The 19,697-nt window shown below is 48.1% G+C and overlaps 1 protein-coding gene across 1 annotated transcript in view; it reads left to right on the forward strand.

Annotated features, from left to right (window-relative positions):
* Positions 1-472: 472 nt before the first annotated feature.
* PTGER2 (prostaglandin E receptor 2) overlaps positions 473-19,697 on the forward strand; it is a 42,803-nt gene continuing 23,578 nt past the window's right edge. Inside the window, exon 1 of the mRNA XM_088444169.1 lies at positions 473-1,650. Within this exon, the coding sequence (XP_088300295.1) occupies positions 841-1,650 (810 nt within the window). The 5' untranslated portion in view covers positions 473-840. The remainder of the gene's footprint in view (positions 1,651-19,697) is intronic.

The following is a 19,697-nucleotide window of genomic DNA, read 5'->3' on the forward strand; positions in this document are numbered from 1 at the left end:
GGAGCGTGCGCCTTCAGCGAGCGGGTGTCCCTATTTACTTCTTGCAAATGTTGGGAGGTATGCTTATGTTAGGATGCGATCGCAATGTGAATGCAAACGATTAAATAGCACCTGCAGTGCGTGCGTATAAGCAGAATAGTGATCCGTAGTGAATCAGGTCCTAAGAATGATCATTAGCTGGTGTCTGCAGCCTTAGTACATAGGAGCCTTCAGCTTGCTACGCGATAAGCAATTTCCTGCAGATAATTGAATTCAGCTACAGCTGCCTACAGCTACAGACTTATCTCTCCTGACATGAGCTGCCCAGCTCCCCGCACACTGCTTGCACTTTCAGCAAGAGTGACTGACAAGGGGATAATTGGTAGTAGCCCTGCAGGCAGGCAGACAGCTTGCAGGGGGAGAGGCCATGGGTGTGACTACATGCAACATGGAATTTGTTCTCATTCAACTTCATAAACTCCGTTCTCAGCTTTCTCAGAGAGGCAGAGAGGAGCGGGCTCCAGGCTGGGGCAAAGCCAGAAGAACACTGCTTGAACCTGGAGACCTGACCATCCAGACACAACTATCTCCAGCCTCTTAGACTCTTTAATATTGTTTTTTTCTTGTTTTGTTTTTTCTCTGTCCCACAGCGTGTGCTTTGGGGAGGGGTGAGAGCTGTGGGTGATGCCAGTGGCTTCGCACGTTGTGCCTCTATATGCCTGGGCTGATTGAAGAAGCCGCACTCTCCCATCTGCTGAGTGCTCCCAGCTCATCCTGCCATGTGCCTGACCAGTGGGAAGAGTTGGACTAGCCGTGGCTGAACCTGGGAGGTGAACTGGCCGTACTGGTTCTTTCGGGAGAATGAATGGGGAAAAGGGAAATTTTAACTCCAGCGAATTATGCAACTCCACAAAGTTTCTCAATCCGGAGCTGAGTCCGGCCATCAGCGCTGTGATGTTCTCCACCGGGGTGCTGGGGAACCTAATTGCGCTGGTGCTGCTGGAGAGGCGCAGGCGGGAGAGCAGGGGGAAGATTTCTCTATTCTTCATCCTGGTGACTGGTTTGGTCATCACAGACTTGTTGGGCACCTGCATGATTAGCCCGGTGGTGCTGGTATCTTATACCAAGGGACGCACTCTGTATGCCCTGGGTCTATGCCAATATTTTGCCTTTGCCATGACCTTCTTCAGCCTGGCCACCATGATGGTCCTCTTCGCCATGGCCTTGGAGCGGGCGATGGCCATTGGGCATCCTTACTTCTACGAGAAGTTCATCAAGAAGCGATGTGGCATCATTACCTTCCCGGTCATCTACTGCTTCAGCATCTGCTTCTGCCTCTTGCCGTTCCTGGGCTTTGGGGAGTACGTACAATACTGTCCTGGGACCTGGTGCTTTATAAACATGAGGGGTCAGAAGATGAGCGGGTACACCAGCAATGGGTACTCCATGCTGTACGCCGGGCTGCTGCTGATCCTCATCGTCGCCGTGCTGACCTGCAACCTCATCGTCATCGTCAGTCTGATCAAGATGCACAGGAGACAGAAGACGCGGAGAGTTAGCTCCCTGATGACCAACAAACGAGAGAGGATTTCCATGTCCGAGGAAATTGACCACCTCATTCTTCTGTCCATCATGACCATCACCTTCATTATTTGTTCAGTACCTTTTACAGTAAGTAAACTGTATACTCTTACTTACAGGTCCGAGTTCATATACACTTTTCTTAAACTATACAGAGCACTCACCAGCTGTCCATTTATTACTTCCCTCGGTTATTCCCTGTCCTCATCAAAATTCTCTAATTTCTGCTTCTTCTGTACTTTCCATTCCAAGGGGCCCATTTATCATATTTATCATTGTATAATTGAGGCTTTGAGAGTGGTTTTTTATTTTTTGGGGGGGGTGAATACCTGCTGCGATTGTTCCATTCCCACCGTCAGCCGCAGCCCCCATAGGTTTCTATGGAAGATGCGATGCTGCCATATTTACCAACTGCGATGTACTGTATTCCGGAGATTGACCCCCGCAGCTAACGCCATCTGAAGATGGCGTTAACCTGTTGTAGCCAACGGGCTACACTTTACATAATTAGCCGACAGATGGTTCCCCCGCAGCCCCAGTCCTTGAGTGTGGCGGATTATACCTTCCGGCGCTATGATCGCATTTTGCAATGCAATCATGGGCGTTAATGTCATGTCCAGATCACATTGCGAAAGCAATCATTAATAAATGGCCCCCCAAATATCTAAACTACAACAATAATTGCTCCTCTATCAACGTAGTCAAAGGCTGATCGGCCTTATGCAGATTTGGAAGTAAATTTGTCATAATGTGCTCAATATAAGAGTAGGTGGAAACATGCCTATATTCACCCGTGTGCGGCGTTGTACGCGTCTGCAGATGTGACCGCCTCTGCGTGTGTAAGTGTAGATACCCTCTATTACTGATCAAGAGTTGGGAGCAAAGCAATTAATAGGAGCAATTTTGCACTTAGGGAAAAGCCGTGCTGCACTGCAGGAGATGTAACATGTGCTGGGAATTGAGGGATGGGGGAAGAGCGTCGTGTCCCAGCGGAACTCTAATTGCAGTTTAAAATTAAAGCTGTCCAGCATTTGTGTCCTGCATACAAAAGCAGATGCTGTTTACCCTGCATGCAGAAACAATAAATGTATTTGCACCCCTTGCAGCGGAATATGGTTTGTCCAGGTGCAAAGCTGCTGCTTTTTTTTTTTTTTTGCTTTGCTCCAAACCCTGAACCAGCCCCTAAATGCGCGCAGCTCGTGTGCTTAGCTCTGTCGCAGCCGCACTGACCACCACTATTGCGGCATCAGTAATCATGTACAAGGCTGTACCCTGGGTATTGCAAATGTCAGAATCTTCCTGTATTCCTTTTTTATAGATATATTTAAAAACAAAACAAAAAACATTTCAAACAAGAAACAAACTTTTGCCTTTAACTTTATTGCAGCCAGTCATGCTAGTATCAACACACATCCAGGTATATCAAACCTACATTTAATGCATACTTGCCAACTCCCCCTGATTGTCAGGGAGACTCCCTGAAATAGTAGCAATCTCCCTGACTCCCTGAAGAGTCTAAGGCAGGGTACACACCTAAAGGACCGGCAATCGTGCCGATGTTCAGGGCAATTTGCCATCACCCTGGACATCGCATGATTGCTGGTACACACTTGAAAGATTTAATGAAAGATGGAACAATCACTGTTCCGTCCTTCGTTAACATGTACAGGCTCACATGCGATATCGTGTGATTGACTGTGCAGCACAGCCAATCGCACGATATCGCATGCGACCTCGGGTACGCGCAAATTGGGCATACACATTGTATGATATGCCCGATTTGTCGTTCCAATTTGGCTAAATCAGGCCGATTTCATGCAGGTGTGTATGCACCCTAACACTCTCCGTAATTGTATCTTACCCCCATTATTAAACGTATATATACATAAAATACTTATATATTATATACATAAAAAAACAGAGCTCTATACATTCAAATGGTATAATCAGTGCCATTTCCCGGGACGTAGTTGGCATCCTGGCGTGCGGGATGCCGACGGTCTAAATACCGGCGCCAAAATCCTGACAGGTCGGGATCTCGGCACCAGTATCCCAACCGCCAGCATGCCGAAGGTAAGTATCGGGGTGTTAGGGGGAGGTTAGGGTTAGAAACTAGGGGGAGGGTTAGGGTGCGGGGTTAGAGTTAGGCACTAGGGGGAGGGTTAGGATTAGGCATCGGGAAGGGAGTGCTAGGATTAGGGTGCGGGGAGGGGGGATTAGGGTTAGGCACTAGGGGGCAGGTTAGGTTTAGGCACTGGGGAGGGTTAGGGTAGTGGTTAGAGTTACACTAACCTTCATTCTCTATGGGTGTCGGGATTCTGACCAGCGGCATCCCGACAGCTGGGATTTCATACCCAACCCTCATTTCCCTGCATTGGGTATAAGGCACAATGATCCCTATGGCTACATGCATTGGTTATAAGGCACAATGATCCCTATGGCTACATGCATTGGGTATAAGGCACAATGATCCCTATGGCTACATGCATTTTCTGGGAAGTATCAATGTGTTTTCATCAACAAATAGATTTTACTAACATCTTTGGGGCTCGTTTACATGTGGATGTAAGTCAGGTTTATGACACGCCTCTCAGATGTAGCAGTACACGCCCATCACATGTATGACACACCTCTCAGATGTAGCAGTACACGCCCACTTTACCTCCGCGCTCATAAGTGCTGCTTTCACAATCTCCCTGAAATGCTTTTTTTTCAAAAGTAGGCAAGTATGCTGTAATGGCAAATCCAGAAAAACTGACCTGTTTTCCACTAGCTCCTGAACTGAGTTTATTAAGGGTGAGATGTTGATGAGCGCAGACAGAGGTGGGGAGGTTATCGCTGTGTGGAGTGACTGACAGCTGCTAGAGCAGGGATAGGGATAACTACTAGTGAGTTCCTTATTACTGACTTATTTGTCAGGAAGTAATTTCCTTTTATTACCTAGCATATGGAGCAGCCTGTATTGCAATGTCTGCTGCGTAGCACACTGCAAATGTCACATGCTTATGTTTTACACAGACTTCTAAGACCGACTCCTAGGGGTCAATTTATTTAGGATTCATTTGAGATCTCCGAGCTACTTTCACAGTGAATTTTGCCCTTTGAATTGAATTTGCCATTCACTTCCAAAACCGCAATACATTTTCAAATTCACATTTGTTTTGTGCGCACCCCCCTGAGCAGGTTAAAAAGGTCTGTAAGATCTTTATCATAAGGTAGAAATTTGGGAACACAGGGCAGAACCTCTGGTACACCTCTCCCAATCAGTAACAATGCACTTGGATGGGGTTTAAAACTTTAAATAGTATAATTTGGCCAATAAACACGTCAGTTTTCAGGTAAATAGCTCTAAAAATAACAACTCAATAATGGGCTAAATGATGGTGAGGTGTAAATGATGTGGGACAGGTATGTGGAGGTGTAAATGATGTGGGACAGGTATGTGGAGGTGTAAATGATGTAGTACAGGTAGGTGGAGGTGTAAATGATGTGGGACAGGTATGTGGAGGTGTAAATGATGTAGTACAGGTAGGTGGAGGTGTAAATGATGTGGGACAGGTATGTGGAGGTGTATATGATGTGGGACAGGTATGTGGAGGTGTAAATGATGTGGGACAGGTATGTGGAGGTGTAAATGATGTGGGACAGGTATGTGGAGGTGTAAATGATGTGGGACAGGTACTGTATGTGGAGGTGTAATTGATGTGGGACAGGTACTGTATGTGGAGGTGTAATTGATGTGGGACAGGTATGGGGAGGTGTAATTGATGTGGGACAGGTATGTGGAGGTGTAAATGATGTGGGACAGGTATGTGGAGGTATAAATGATGTGGGAGAGGTATGTGGAGGTGTAAATGATGTGGGACAGGTATGTGGAGGTGTAAATTATGTGGGACAGGTATGGTGAGGTGTAAATGATGGGGGACAGGTATGTGGAGGTGTAAATGATGGGGGATAGGTATGTGGAGGTGTAAATGATGTGGGACATGTATGTGGAGGTGTAAATGATGGAGGACAGGTATGGGGAGGTGTAAATGATGTGGGACAGGTATGTGGAGGTGTAAATGATGGGGGATAGGTATGTGGAGGTGTAAATGATGGGGGATAGGTATGTGGAGGTGTAAATGATGGGGGACAGGTATGTGGAGGTGTAAATGATGGAGGACAGGTATGTGGGGGTGTAAATTATGTGGGACAGGTATGTAGAGGTGTAAATTATGTGGGACAGATATGTGGGGGTGTAAATGATGTGGGTCAGGTATGTAGAAGTGTCATATTGCTGGCAATAAGATTTTTTAACTTGCAGATCAAACTTGCAGATGGACCCCAAAAAGTTGACACTTTTTTGGGGGTACAGTATGGTTTCCAGGGTGGTAATTAGCAATGGGAGACCGGTGCCGCCGCACAGAGCGCAGAGACTCTGTGGGTGGCACTGATGCCGCCCCATGGTCCTTTCTCCTGGCTAGAAGGATGCCTGGAATGGCAGCACTGCACTAACAGGAGCAGCTGGTCATGCTCCGGCACAGGGCACAATTTTCATGCACTTCTCCCAGATCAACTTTTGTAGAAAATTGACGCAATCTCAATGTGAATTCACCACTTCTAAATGAATCTTACATTTCTTGGGTGCGCACGTTGCAGCGAGTTCTGTATGCGAGATTTATGATGCTAGCTCAATTCTGCAAATTCGCATCTAATTGAATTGACCCCTTAAATGTTTTGGCTTTTTATTTGCATTATTTGCTTAAGCACTGGGAGACCTGTATACTGTAAGTTCAGAAGCAGTTAGTAAAGGGATTCAGTATAGGGGTTATAATGACAATCTTCTGCAATCATCAGGCTTAATCACTGAGCCACCCAAAGGTTGCCAGGAAACACATATTCGGGTTGGCACAGTTGAACATACACCTGGTTGCCGAGAGCGCATCTCGCATGGTTTTGCAGTGCGCGTGCTCCGTAACTGGGCTGTAATAAATGTGTTTTCACATAGGCAAAGGTCAGTGATGAATTCTGTCCAACGCTGCATCCGCCCAATAATTAGTTTGCATCTACATTGATCACACATGTTTAAATAACATAAAATAAACCAGGCATGTAGAGTGCTACACATGTGTGCATGATAGACAGACCCATATACTCTCCCTCTGATGTCTAAGAATTTATAAACTTTTTGCTTTCACATTATTTTTTTCTTAGGCCAAGAACAAACTAAAAAAGAAAATTAAAATCACATATGTGTCACCCTGTATATATTCATACAAAATAATTATCTCAGATATAGGAAAAAATAATTTCAAAATGTTTGTTGAAGAAGGCCGGCTGTTCTGTGTTTTGTTCCCTAAACCTTAGAAATGCTTTGTTTACTCTGAAAAAAATCAGAGGTTGCTCACTACGTGTTGCCAAATTTCTGTGAAAGATCATCCCCATCCTAAAACACTGACTTGGGGCCGGATTCAGCAGCGCACGCAATAGCAATTATGGACGCAGTCGAGCGATTGTTTGCCATTGCGCATGCGTACAAGCCCCACTGCACGTGCGCACGCACAAAGGAATCCATCGCAAAGTGAGTGACAGGCTGTCAGCATTTGGGGGGTGGTGACGGGGGAGTGATCAGAAAAACGCAGGCGCGCCTGTTCGGTTTAACGCCATTTCATGGGCGTGCATAAATTAGCCTCTGCGATGGCCTACGCAGCTTGAACACTCACTGCGAGCGACGAGACTTGCAATTTCTGTGTCTGGTCAGACCTGCTGTAAATCTGCGTGATGAGCCAAAGTGCGTCGATGGTACCGATGTATACATAGAAAAGCGAGGTTGGACACAGCTGCGATCGCTATTCCGTACGCTGCTGAATCAGGCCCTTAGATCACTAAAAAAAAAAAAAACGCTCTGGTAGCAGAAAAGCAGAAATGCTTAAAAAACAAATGAAGGGCACATATCGGCCATGTACGGTAGTACCGACATCATCAGTTTTCCCTCGCACCTCTGTAAGGTGTGAGGTAAAGATTGCGATGCCGGCAGGATGCGTTGTGCCATTCCGAATCGGCACATTGTGTCGATGTCACAACTTAAATCCCCCCCCCCCGCCCATAGTGTTTTGTAAAAACCATCTCTTACAAATCCTTAACTACAGCTAAGTGCAGAACACCCGTAGTCTTGTTATTCCCAATTCTGTTTCCTCTCTATTGCTGATCATTTTATATTTCAATACATGTTTATTTTATGTACATAATAGTTTAGTTGAAAAGGTTTTAAAGGTAAAAAGTCGCATGAAAAGAGGCAGAGCCTTACGGCGCTTACGCATTATGTTTAACGCCACTTGTAGCGCACGGAGGTAAGATGTGTGTGAACACGTCTGGTCCTCTCCCTATTGTGTATTGCTGTATCAGGACAGTCTCTAATCCGTATTTCTCAGTGCACAGATCTTTGGACACCTGCTCTCACTGCAGGAAGTGCCTGGCTGATCTCTCTATGTTCCCATGCATGACGGCACTCGCTGTCACTTCCTTGTAGTACGGATTTGCATAGTAAACTCTACTTTAAGTGAATGCACAGTGCGGTGGTGCAGAGTTGAACGTGTGCCCATTTGCACAGATTACTTTGCATCTTTTTGCAGAGTGCACGCTCAGGAACTACTTAAACTCGAGTACGAGTGATGCGTTTCAGTCACAACTGGTCTGTAGCGGGGCCGCTGTCACTGAGGAAGTGGCGCCGGAACTGCGGACTATACTGAGTTGTCTGGAAGCAGAAATTTGCCTGTTTTCAGATGCATCTATTGCACCAAGGATGGGGTTGGTGCAAGTGCGCCCCAATAATGATGGGTATTATTAATCCAAGTGTACAGATGGGGCGTAGGGAGGGGTGCGTGAGCGGTGCCGTAGCCTAGGACACAGGAGTATACAGAAGGCACCGTTGCTGCCCCATGGTCCCTTCACCTGGCTAGCAGGGTTGGAGCGGCACCCTTCAGCCGTGTATCGCTGCTGCAGTGCTGCTCGGAGCGTCCTGGGCAGCTCTGCGCTTTCTCCTGCTGCCGGCCTGCCCCCTCGTGATGTCACATGTTCAGGGACAGCATCGGGGACCCAGGGCCGTAACTAGGGGTGTGCTCCACAGCCCTTGCTTCTGGCTATCAGGTTGACTGGAATGGCGCCCTGCAGCCAGTATCGCTGCCGCAGTTTCGTCCATAGTGTCCTTTGGATACTACAGGCAGACACCCTGCCATACGTACAGCTGTCCTGAGCGTCTTCAAGACTGCTTCACTTCGAGGTGCTGCGGCCCCGCCCCTTATGTGCGATGTCATGATGACATGGGCAAAGGGGGCAGCACTGATAGCTGTTAAACCCTGGCATTTCCCATTCCTCCCACCACCTCACAAGTGCTGCAGGTCTTTATGGGGGATTTCATAATCTGGCTCCTTGTGTTTTGCCTGCCTCTTTCTTTTTGGTTATTTTACTTTCTATTAAAAGTACTGGCTCGCCTAACAGCTGCTACAGACGGAAGAAGTGATTATAAAATGATGTGATCTTTCCATTTAGTAAGTGGGTTGTTTTTAATCGAGAACTCCATCCGTTACTAGAAACCCACCCACACCCCAAATTGCATGGAGGTCACACACCAAGGAACACCACAGTTTGGAATACAGCCTCCTTTGCTGGCAACATAAGCAGTCTGACATCTATGAGACGCTGAAACATAACGGGCTTTGTGTCGGAGTGTCAGCTGACTAGACGAGGAGCAGTTCTCTACAACCGACAAATCCCGCACTGAGCCAATGGTCAGAAGTCTGATTCCTAAAACTTTGCAGCAACTGCATTAGCCTATCACTAAGGTTTATGGGCACACAATAAACAATTTTCTGCATAAAACACCAGGGTTGGGGCGATACATCAGACACCCGGGTTGGGGCGATACATCAGACACCCGGGTTGGGGCGATACATCAGACACCCGGGTTGGGGCGATACATCAGACACCCGGGTTGGGGCGATACATCAGACACCCGGGTTGGGGCAATACATCAGACACCCGGGTTGGGACGATACATCAGACACCTGGGTTGGGGCGATACATCAGACACCTGGGTTGGGGCGATACATCAGACACCCGGGTTGGGGCGATACATCAGACACCCGGGTTGGGGCGATACATCAGACACCCGGGTTGGGGCGATACATCAGACACCCGGGTTGGGGGGATACGTAAGACGCCCGGGTAGAGGCGATACATAAAACACCCAGGTAGGGGCGATACGTAAGACACCCGGGTAGGGGCGATACGTAAGACACCCAGGTAGAGGCGATACATAAAACACCCATGTAGTGGCGATACGTAAGACACCCGGGTAGGGGCGATACTTAAGACACCCGGGTAGGGGCGATACGTAAGACGCCCGGGTAGAGGCGATACATAAAACACCCATGTAGTGGCGATACGTAAGACGCCCGGGTAGGGGCGATACATGAAACACCCATGTAGTGGCGATACGTAAGATGCCCGGGTAGGGGCGATACATAAAACACCCAGGTAGTGGCGATACGTAAGACACCCGGGTAGGGGCGATACTTAAGACACCCGGGTAGGGGCGATACGTAAGACGCCCGGGTAGAGGCGATACATAAAACACCCATGTAGTAGCGATACGTAAGACGCCCGGGTAGGGGCGATACATAAAACAAAACACCTGGGCAGGATTTATTAAACAAACATCTGTGGTTGATCCCAGAAGGCAGGAAGTAGATGTACACATTGTGTACAGAGCTTAGCAGTACGGCAGCATGAGACATGACAGGAGTCTGCCCCCGCGTCACTGCTGCTTACACAACACGAGTTTTATTTCAGTCATAAAAGAGCAGACTGGCAGCAAATAAGCCCCTCACACCTGTGACCTTTACCCCGGGCCTATATTACATAGATCACCTCAGGGGGTTCTCACATATATATGAGGGGCTGATTCAGCAAGGATCACAATTGTGATCGCAGCTCCGTAATCGCACGCAGTGCTGCTGCTGCAAAACAAAATATATATATATTTATATAATGCCCGCCACAGCTCAGCCAGCATAGAGACGCCCACTACTGCCTTCTCACATCCGTAATTACTCACAGTCCTGCGTATACATCGGTACCATCAAGTAACATCGGCCCCTCACGCACAATTACAGCAGCTCTGACCTGTCTCATAGATTGCAAGTCTCGTTACACGCAGTGAGCACACAAGCTGCGTATGCCGTCGCAGTGGCTAATTTATGTACGCCCATAAAATGGACAGGCACGCCCACGTTTCTCCGACAACTCCCCCGTCACCACCCCCAAATGCTCACGGCTTGTCACTCACTCTGCATTAGATTCCGGTGTGCGTGCGTGATCGCAGTGCGATTGCAGCACCATCGGCCGATCTGCGTACGCGGTTCCAATTGCGATCCATGCTGAATCAGGCCCTGGGTTCTCTTACATGCAGGATCTCCACTTAGCTGATACCACACTCATGGAAACCATCATTTATATATACACTTATATATAGTAATTTATTTATATTTATATTTTCCAAGTTATGAATGGAGATCATGGGGTATATTTACTAAAGTGCAGGTTTTTAGACGTGGAGATGTTGCCCATAGCAACCAATCAGATTCTACTTAACATTTATCTAGCACCTTCTACAAGATAATAGCTAGAATCTGATTGGTTACTATGGGCAACATCTCTAATTCTAAAAACCTGCACCCTAGTAAATATACCCCCATGTGTCTTAAAATTGAAGCATTTTGTTTATTTTTCATCTAACATAGGTTGTATTGAATGAATTCACATTCTGTATGAAAGGGGCACAGTAAGTTGTTTTCGCTCTTGATAGCCCAATTATTACATTTTTCTATCTTTTTTATTTGTTTTATTTTTCACTTTACTAAGTAACTTGTTTCCTGGGGAAGTGGGCATTGCGGACTTCCTAATCTGCTAATCTGCAACACCTATCCATGCCCCAGGGCACGTGTATGACGCCAGTACATGCTAAGTAGCGTGGGGTTGTCTTTTGCTTTGTTTTTGTTTTTTTTACTTTCTATAGTTAAAATACTGTAGAGGCAATTTTTGACTGTATGAAAACAAGAAAGGGTGGTGATTGCTATGTAATATGTACGTAGTTTCAGTCACTTCATACGTTGGCACCAGACCTGTCACGTGACAGTGACAGATGGGCAGGGAAGCAGGGTGTGGCGTCCCTGTGGCACTGTTTTACAGACTCGCAAATTCCACACGTCAGTGAATTATGTGGATGGTTCGAAGACAGACATTGTTATAATAAGTACTTCTCAGCTGTGTATTATACATGCTCGCAGTGTACCAGAGATGCTAGGCTGTGATTATACATGCTCGCAGTGTACCAGAGATGCTAGGCTGTGTATTATACATGCTCGCAGTGTACCAGAGATGCCAGGCTGTGTATTATACATGCTCGCAGTGTACCAGAGATGCCAGGCTGTGTATTATACATGCTTGCAGTGTACCAGAGATGCCAGGCTGTGTATTATACATGCTCGCAGTGTACCATAGATGCCAGGCTGTGTACTATGGTAGACGAAATCTGTATAGGATTGAGGATAGATAAGATTGATGGTTTCTGCAAGGTGTTTTTGTGGGATAGGAGGAGTTAAATGGAGGATATATAAGGAAGGGTTAGAGGGCAGCTCAGCCTCTTTTGCAGTGGAATTTCGGAAAGGCTGAGTATCACTTGCATATTTATTCCTATCCATTTACACCAACTGTCTCTATCACCATGTCCCGTCCTCGTCGCGATGCCCCCCCTCCCCGCAGGCTTGCTGAATTTGCTTGTCCCCTGCGCGCTGTGCCAGCCCGAATATCTCCCCCATCCTCCCCTTCCCAGATATTTATGTCTTCCCCGAGCGGCTCTGCCCCGCTTACCGTCGGCTCCCCAGCGGCTGCTGGGTCCGCTCCCTCATCTTCCTGCACGCTTTGCCCAGGCGCGTCAGTATCTGGCCCGGCTGCATCCCCACCACGCCCCGGCGCCAGCTCTCCTTGCAGCATCACGGCCCCTGCTTCTCCGGCGCGTGACGCGCACGGACGTCCCCTTCCATGCACCCTCACTCCGGTCGGCAGCACGTCTCCTCTGGCGCCGCTGGGGTCCCCTACCATACCGGCTTTGTCCGCGGCTTCTGCGGGGGCTCTCGGCAGCGTCGCGGAAGTGCACGCGGCGTTCTCAGCTGGTCTGCCCCATGCAGTCAGCAGGGGTCACCTGACCTCAGCCCCGTCCTGGCCTTATGCGGGGTCCGGTGGGGGTATATACACCGCGGCTGCGACCTCCGCCGCTCTGCTTACCAGTGGCCCAGCCGGCCTGGCCCATGCGGCGGGCCCGGCGGCCATCTTGCCTCAGGCGGCCATTTTAGGTGCGGGGTCTCCCTATTTCCCCGGCACCTTTTCACATTTTTCGGGGGGTTCAGTGCAGCGGTTAAGCTCCCCAACTTTGCCCGCAACTCCATTCGCTGGAGTATCATTTGGGCACATGGTGCCGGTTTCGATTCAACCCCCATGGTACACCCCAGCTGGCAACCAGGCACCATCCTTTAATGTGCCACCTCCTCTTTCTGTGGCTGGCCCTTCTTGGGGTCAGACTTCTTGGAGCTCAGGCGTAGCTCCTCCGATTTTGTCATCTTCTGTTGCTGTTCCTCCTGCCCACTTTTATTCTCCCCATTTCGCGACCCCTCCTTCGGCATATCCTCCTGCTTTTCAGCATGCGCAGTTTCAGTACCCGTACCTGCCAGCTTGGCAAGTTTACCCACCTGCAGCGGGTGCGGCTCTGCCTTTGCCCCCAGTTTCCTCGTTCAGCTCACACTCCGGCCAAACTTCCTCTGTTTTTCCCCCGCCCAGTTTGTCGCCTCCTCCGCGGGCGCCAGCCATTCCGCCTCCTAAGCCGGTCACCCTGTCCCTTCCCACCCCGGAGGTTTCCGGGTCCGTTTCTGCGGTGGCTCACACGTCTTCCTTAGTTCCAGGCCTTGAAGTATCTGATGGTCCAAGTGGTGAGGCGTCCGCAGTTCTTTCATTGCCTGCTTCGGGACAGGAAGATTCGGCACCGGTATCTGAAGCTGTGGCGCCGTCAAGGGAGAAGTCTGCTGAAGCGGGTCCGCTTCCATCTGGTTCTGGTGAGTATGAAACTCCTTTGTCTTCTTCTGACTCTTCTTCTTCTTCATCCCACTCTTCTGGTTCCCCCGCTCGCCCCCGTAAAATTGCTAGACTGGTTGCGCGGCGGCTGGCGAAAAAGTCAGGCGGCGAGTCTAGGAGATCTGATGAGTCAGGGGCAAAAGCGCAGGAAGCAGGGGCAGATACAGTGCATTGCGCGAATACTGCGGTGCTACGAGGCTTGCGAAAAAGTGTAAAAGGCAAAATTCGCAAAGGGAAATTTGTAGACCTGTTTTCACTCACTGATGACATGAGGAAGGGCTTGGTGCAGGCTAAAAAATCGGGAGGCATAGGAGAAGATGCTTTTTGCAACTTTAATACGTGGTTGAAGGCATGCTCATATTTGCGACATGTTATTTGGAGACCAGGGCGCAGGAGCACGTTAACATTCTCAGGTATCTATTTTTAGTGCTCGACATGTTCGTCAGGTCTCGTAACTTGGCATGGCGTGAATATGATTCACAATTTAGGAAAAAACATGACGGTTCTTTAGTTATTCCTTTCGGGGTTAAGGATGTTGAAGTCTGGTTAGAGGTCTCTCAACAGCGTCGGCCTCCGTTGGACGGTGCGCCTCCTCGGAAAAGCTATGCTGCCAACAGACAGGGGTCGGCAGGAGTGGGGAGAGGAAAATGCTTTGCCTACAACGACTCCAAATGTACTAGGGGGTCGGGGTGTCGTTTTTGCCACTCCTGTCGTCTCTGCGGAGGTGAGCATCCGGCCAAGGACTGTCGACGTGGGGCAGGAGGTATTTCCCAGGACCGTGCTGAGGGCCCCAAGAGTGCTAGTTAAGGCTTGTTCTCCAGTCCGTTTAGATTCTCTTATTAGATGGTTACATTTATACCCATGTAGAGAGGATGCACTTTTTCTTTACAAAGGTTTTTCAGTAGGTTTTCGTTTACCCATTGACAGGCAGTTGATTGTTAGGGCATCCCAGAATTTGCGCTCTGCCAGGGATTTTCCAGGGGAATTGAGGGTTAAGGTGTGTGCGGAGGTTTTGCTGGGGAGGATGGAGGGTCCTTTTCCTTGTCCTCCCTTGCATAATCTCTGTATTTCTCCGGTTGGCGTAGTTCCTAAAAAAGTACCGGGCAAGTTTCGGTTGATTCAGCATCTTTCATACCCGCAGGGAGGTTCTGTTAATGATGCCATACCAGAGAATTGTCGTAGGGTCGTTTACCAATCATTTGACGATACCTTGAATTTAGTTCGTAGTTTTGGACATGGCGCTTTGTTGGCTAAATTAGATATAGAATCAGCTTTTCGTTTATTACCAATGCATCCTGAGGCCATGAGATTTCTGGGTTTTAGGTTAGATTCGGGCTATTTTGTAGATAAGTGTTTACCTATGGGCTGCGCGGTTTCCTGTGCCTATTTTGAGAAATTCAGCTCCTTTCTTCAGTGGTGTCTCCATACCGGGACCGGACAAACGGGCATAGCACACTATTTAGATGATTTTCTCTTTATGGGTCCAGGAAGAAGTGACGTTTGTGCTGACCTCCTTTTTTCTGCGCAGTCCTTATTTAGAGTTTTAGGTGTTCCCGTTGCGAACGAGAAGACAGAGGGTCCGTCTGTTTGTTTATCTTATTTGGGAATTGAGATAGATACGATAGAGGGCTGTTGTAGACTTCCCATGGATAAGGTTGAGAAGCTGCGTGGTCTTATTGAGGTCTGCTTAGCAGAGGATTCAGTAAGGTTACGTAGAGTTCAGTCTCTCCTCGGCTCTTTAAATTTTGCTTGCCGTATTATTCCTGTGGGTAGGGTCTTTTGTAGAATATTGGAGAGGGCAACAGCTGGCGTGGTTCGGCCGCATCACTACATTCGCCTGTCCGCGGAGATAAAGGAGGATCTTCGCATGTGGAATAGATTTTTGATACACTTTAATGGTGAACGCATCTGGCCTTCGCCTCCATTAGCGAACAGTTCGTTGCAACTTTTTACGGATGCGGCCGGATCATCTGGTTTTGGGGCCTTTTTCAATGGGGTATGGTGCGCGGCTCCATGGCCGATAGCTTGGCGTGAAGAGGGTTTGACGGATAACTTGTTGCTGCTGGAACTTTTTCCAATTGTCGTATCAGTTGAACTTTGGTCCGTGCGACTGAGCAATTGTCATGTAGTATTTTGGTGCGACAATTTGGGTGTGGTTCATGCCATCAACAATCAGCGTTCGTCTTCGCATTTTGTTTTACGTTTGCTCAGACATTTAGTTTTGCGCTGCTTGGAGTTTAATATTAGATTCAGGGCAAAGCATGTGCCAGGGGTGTGTAATGACATTGCAGACGCGCTGTCCCGATTTCAATTTGATCGCTTCCGGGCGCTGGTGCCGTCGGCTTCTAACGTTGGTTTGGTCTTCCCCTCGTTTGTGTGGCAGATTATCAGGCCGGCTTAGAAGGTTTGGCGTTAAAGTCGCTTGCTCCATCGACTTTCCGGGCTTACTCAGCCGCTTGGCGGGATTGGTGCACGCATTGTGCTCTCCCAGACGTGGAGGGTAAGTCTCCGGAACAGTTGATTTCATCTTTTGTTTGGTTTCGTTATCAGCAGGGCAGATCTAGAGCGTTTATAGGTTCCGCGCTTGCTGGTATCTCCTTTTTCTGCAAATTAAAAGATTTGCATGACCCCACCAAGGCTTTCGTGTTAGTGAAGGCTTTGAGGGGTTGGGCTAAGGGGTCGCCAGCTCGTTCAGACTCTCGCCGGCCAGTCGATTTGCAGCTTTTGTCTGGCTTGTTGACTTCAATGGGAAGGATAGCGGTTGATTTGTATGAAACTTTTCTTTTTAGGCTTGCTTTTGCGGTAGCATTTTTTGGGGCGTTTCGGGTTAGCGAGGTAGTGTCTACCAATAAAACTTCCACAGTTTCTGGTCTTTTGTTAAAAGACATTGTTTTTCGTGACTCAGCGATACTTTGCAAGCTGCGTTTCTCCAAAACAGATCAAACAGGCAGGGGGAAATGGGTTACTCTGCATAAGAATAGGGATTTAGACATCTGTCCAGTTCAGTTAGCTGCCAGGTTTATGGGGTTACGTCCTAGTGGGGGTGCGCAGTGGCTAATTCATGCGGATGGCACTCCTCTGAGCAAGTTTCAATTTGCAGCGGTTTTTAAGAAATGTTTGTTAGAATTGGGTTTGAATCCGTCAGAGTATGGTACGCATTCTTTTCGTATTGGCGCTGCTACTTGTGCGGCCCTCTCAGGGGCGTCTGTGCAGGACAATCAGAAGGTGGTGCGCTGGAAGTCAGCTGCATATAAAAAGTACGTGCGATGCGATAAGGTATAGGGGCGCACCCTGCGTTAACCCGAAAACGTTGCTTACCCGCCAATTGGTCAACGGTTAGCGTTGAGCAATTGGGGGTGTGAAGGGATTTTTAATTTTTCCTCCCGTTAGCCATGATTTGACCCATTTGGTTCACGGGCAGGTTTTTTGGTTTTTCTTCTTCACTCGGGTTCCTGTTTTCCCCAGTTCTGCATCCCTGCTAGTCAGTTGCTATGTGTTACTAAAGTTGTGTCCGTTTGGAATTGGGTTTGGTGCGGTTCTCACGGTTAGGTTCTCTCTTTTTCCACAGCATTGACGGAAGAAGAGGGGCAGGTGTGGCTTCTTGGTCACTCATATATTTTTTGGGCGGAAAAATATGTGTTGTCCCAAAAACAGGTTTTGTGGCCTCGCAGGTTTAGAGTGCGTTGGATTGGTGTAAGGGGCTTGCGTGTGGCATCTGTGTTGGCACTGATAGTTTCATCGGTGGCTAAGTGGGGAGTTCCGAATATATTGGTTTTACATGTTGGTGGCAATGATGTGGGCCAGTTGAAAGGTGTGGAGCTGATTGTCAGGATTCGTGAAGTGATGGACGAGATACGTTTGCAGTGGCCCAATATTCGGATTGTATGGTCTGAAATGATGCCTCGTTTGACATGGAGGGGAGTGCGCAAGTATGGTGCTTTGGAGAGAGCACGTAAGAAAGCGAATGTTGCAATTGCCAAGCATGTGGAAAAAATTGGAGGAATTTTGGTGAGTCATGGCTTTTTGGTTGGTGATATTGGGAAGTTCCTTCGTCATGATGGTGTGCATTTGAATGCTGTGGGGACCAGTTTGTTTGTGAAGGATTTATTCTCATTTTTGGTGTAGTTTTTGGGTGGCGGGCCAGTCTTTCCTTAGGGCCTGGCTTTGGCGGGAGTTCGCTGCAACTCAGTGGCTTTAGGTGGCGTAAGACAACTTTGTGGGGGCACTGTCCCTCATTGCCCCTGGCGAATTTGTCCTTCTCTTTGCGGGGGGACCCGGGTGCTGTTTTAGTGCGAAAGCACCTCGGATTGGCCCAGGAGGGAAGTGAGACTCTTGCATCGTTAGTACGTCTTGAAGGGGGGTCGTTTAGTCGTCCTCCGAGTATTGAGCAAGGTGAAAGCTAGAACTGAGTTGCAGCGTCTCTTGGCCACCCTGGTTAGGTTGATTGAATTTAATTTATAAATAAAAAGCTGTGACCTTTTTTAGCCAAGCTCTGGTGTCCGTGTCTTTATTTATTTGTAACTTAAGTTAAGTAAGCTAATCAGGTGTTAAAGTATTGTAAAGCAGTAAACCAATACAGATCTTATGGTAGACGAAATCTGTATAGGATTGAGGATAGATAAGATTGATGGTTTCTGCAAGGTGTTCTTGTATGTGACAGCCTGGTTGGCTGAGTGAATGGTTTGTGTCAGGTGGCCAGATCATCCTATAGGCAGAGGGATAGGAGGAGTTAAATGGAGGATATATAAGGAAGGGTTAGAGGGCAGCTCAGCCTCTTTTGCAGTGGAATTTCGGAACCCACCATCCCACCCACATTTAAGTTGTGTTCACTAATCTGCTTTTTTCCAATTTAGGTGAGGCACAGCATGGCGGGAGTTCGCTGCAACTCAGTGGCTTTAGGTGGCGTAAGACAACTTTGTGGGGGCACTGTCCCTCATTGCCCCTGGCGAATTTGTCCTTCTCTTTGCGGGGGGACCCGGGTGCTGTTTTAGTGCGAAAGCACCTCGGATTGGCCCAGGAGGGAAGTGAGACTCTTGCATCGTTAGTACGTCTTGAAGGGGGGTCGTTTAGTCGTCCTCCGAGTATTGAGCAAGGTGAAAGCTAGAACTGAGTTGCAGCGTCTCTTGGCCACCCTGGTTAGGTTGATTGAATTTAATTTATAAATAAAAAGCTGTGACCTTTTTTAGCCAAGCTCTGGTGTCCATGTCTTTATTTATTTGTAACTTAAGTTAAGTAAGCTAATCAGGTGTTAAAGTATTGTAAAGCAGTAAACCAATACAGATCTTATACATGCTTGCAGTGTACCAGAGATGCCAGGCTGTGTATTATACATGCTCGCAGTGTACCAGAGATGCCAGGCTGTGTATTATACATGCTCGCAGTGTACCAGAGATGCCAGGCTGTGTATTATACATGCTCGCAGTGTACCAGAGATGGTAGGCTGTGTATTATACATGCTCGCAGTGTACCAGAGATGCTAGGCTGTGTATTATACATGCTCGCAGTGTACCAGAGATGCCAGGCTGTGTATTATACATGCTCGCAGTGTACCAGAGATGCTAGGCTGTGTATTATACATGCTTGCAGTGTACCAGAGATGCCAGGCTGTGTATTATACATGCTCGCAGTGTACCAGAGATGCCAGGCTGTGTATTATACATGCTCGCAGTGTACCAGAGATGCCAGGCTGTGTATTATACATGCTCGCAGTGTACCAGAGATGCTAGGCTGTGTATTATACATGCTTGCAGTGTACCAGAGATGCCAGGCTGTGTATTATACATGCTCGCAGTGTACCAGAGATGCCAGGCTGTGTATTATACATGCTCGCAGTGTACCAGAGATGCCAGGCTGTGTATTATACATGCTCGCAGTGTACCAGAGATGCCAGGCTGTGTACTATACATGCTCGCAGTGTACCAGAGATGCCAGGCTGTGTATTATACATGCTCGCAGTGTACCATAGATGCTAG

This window comes from Taudactylus pleione, unplaced genomic scaffold (genome assembly GCF_031769625.1).
Source record: "Taudactylus pleione unplaced genomic scaffold, aTauple2 ptg000350l, whole genome shotgun sequence".
Taxonomy (NCBI): domain Eukaryota; kingdom Metazoa; phylum Chordata; class Amphibia; order Anura; family Myobatrachidae; genus Taudactylus; species Taudactylus pleione.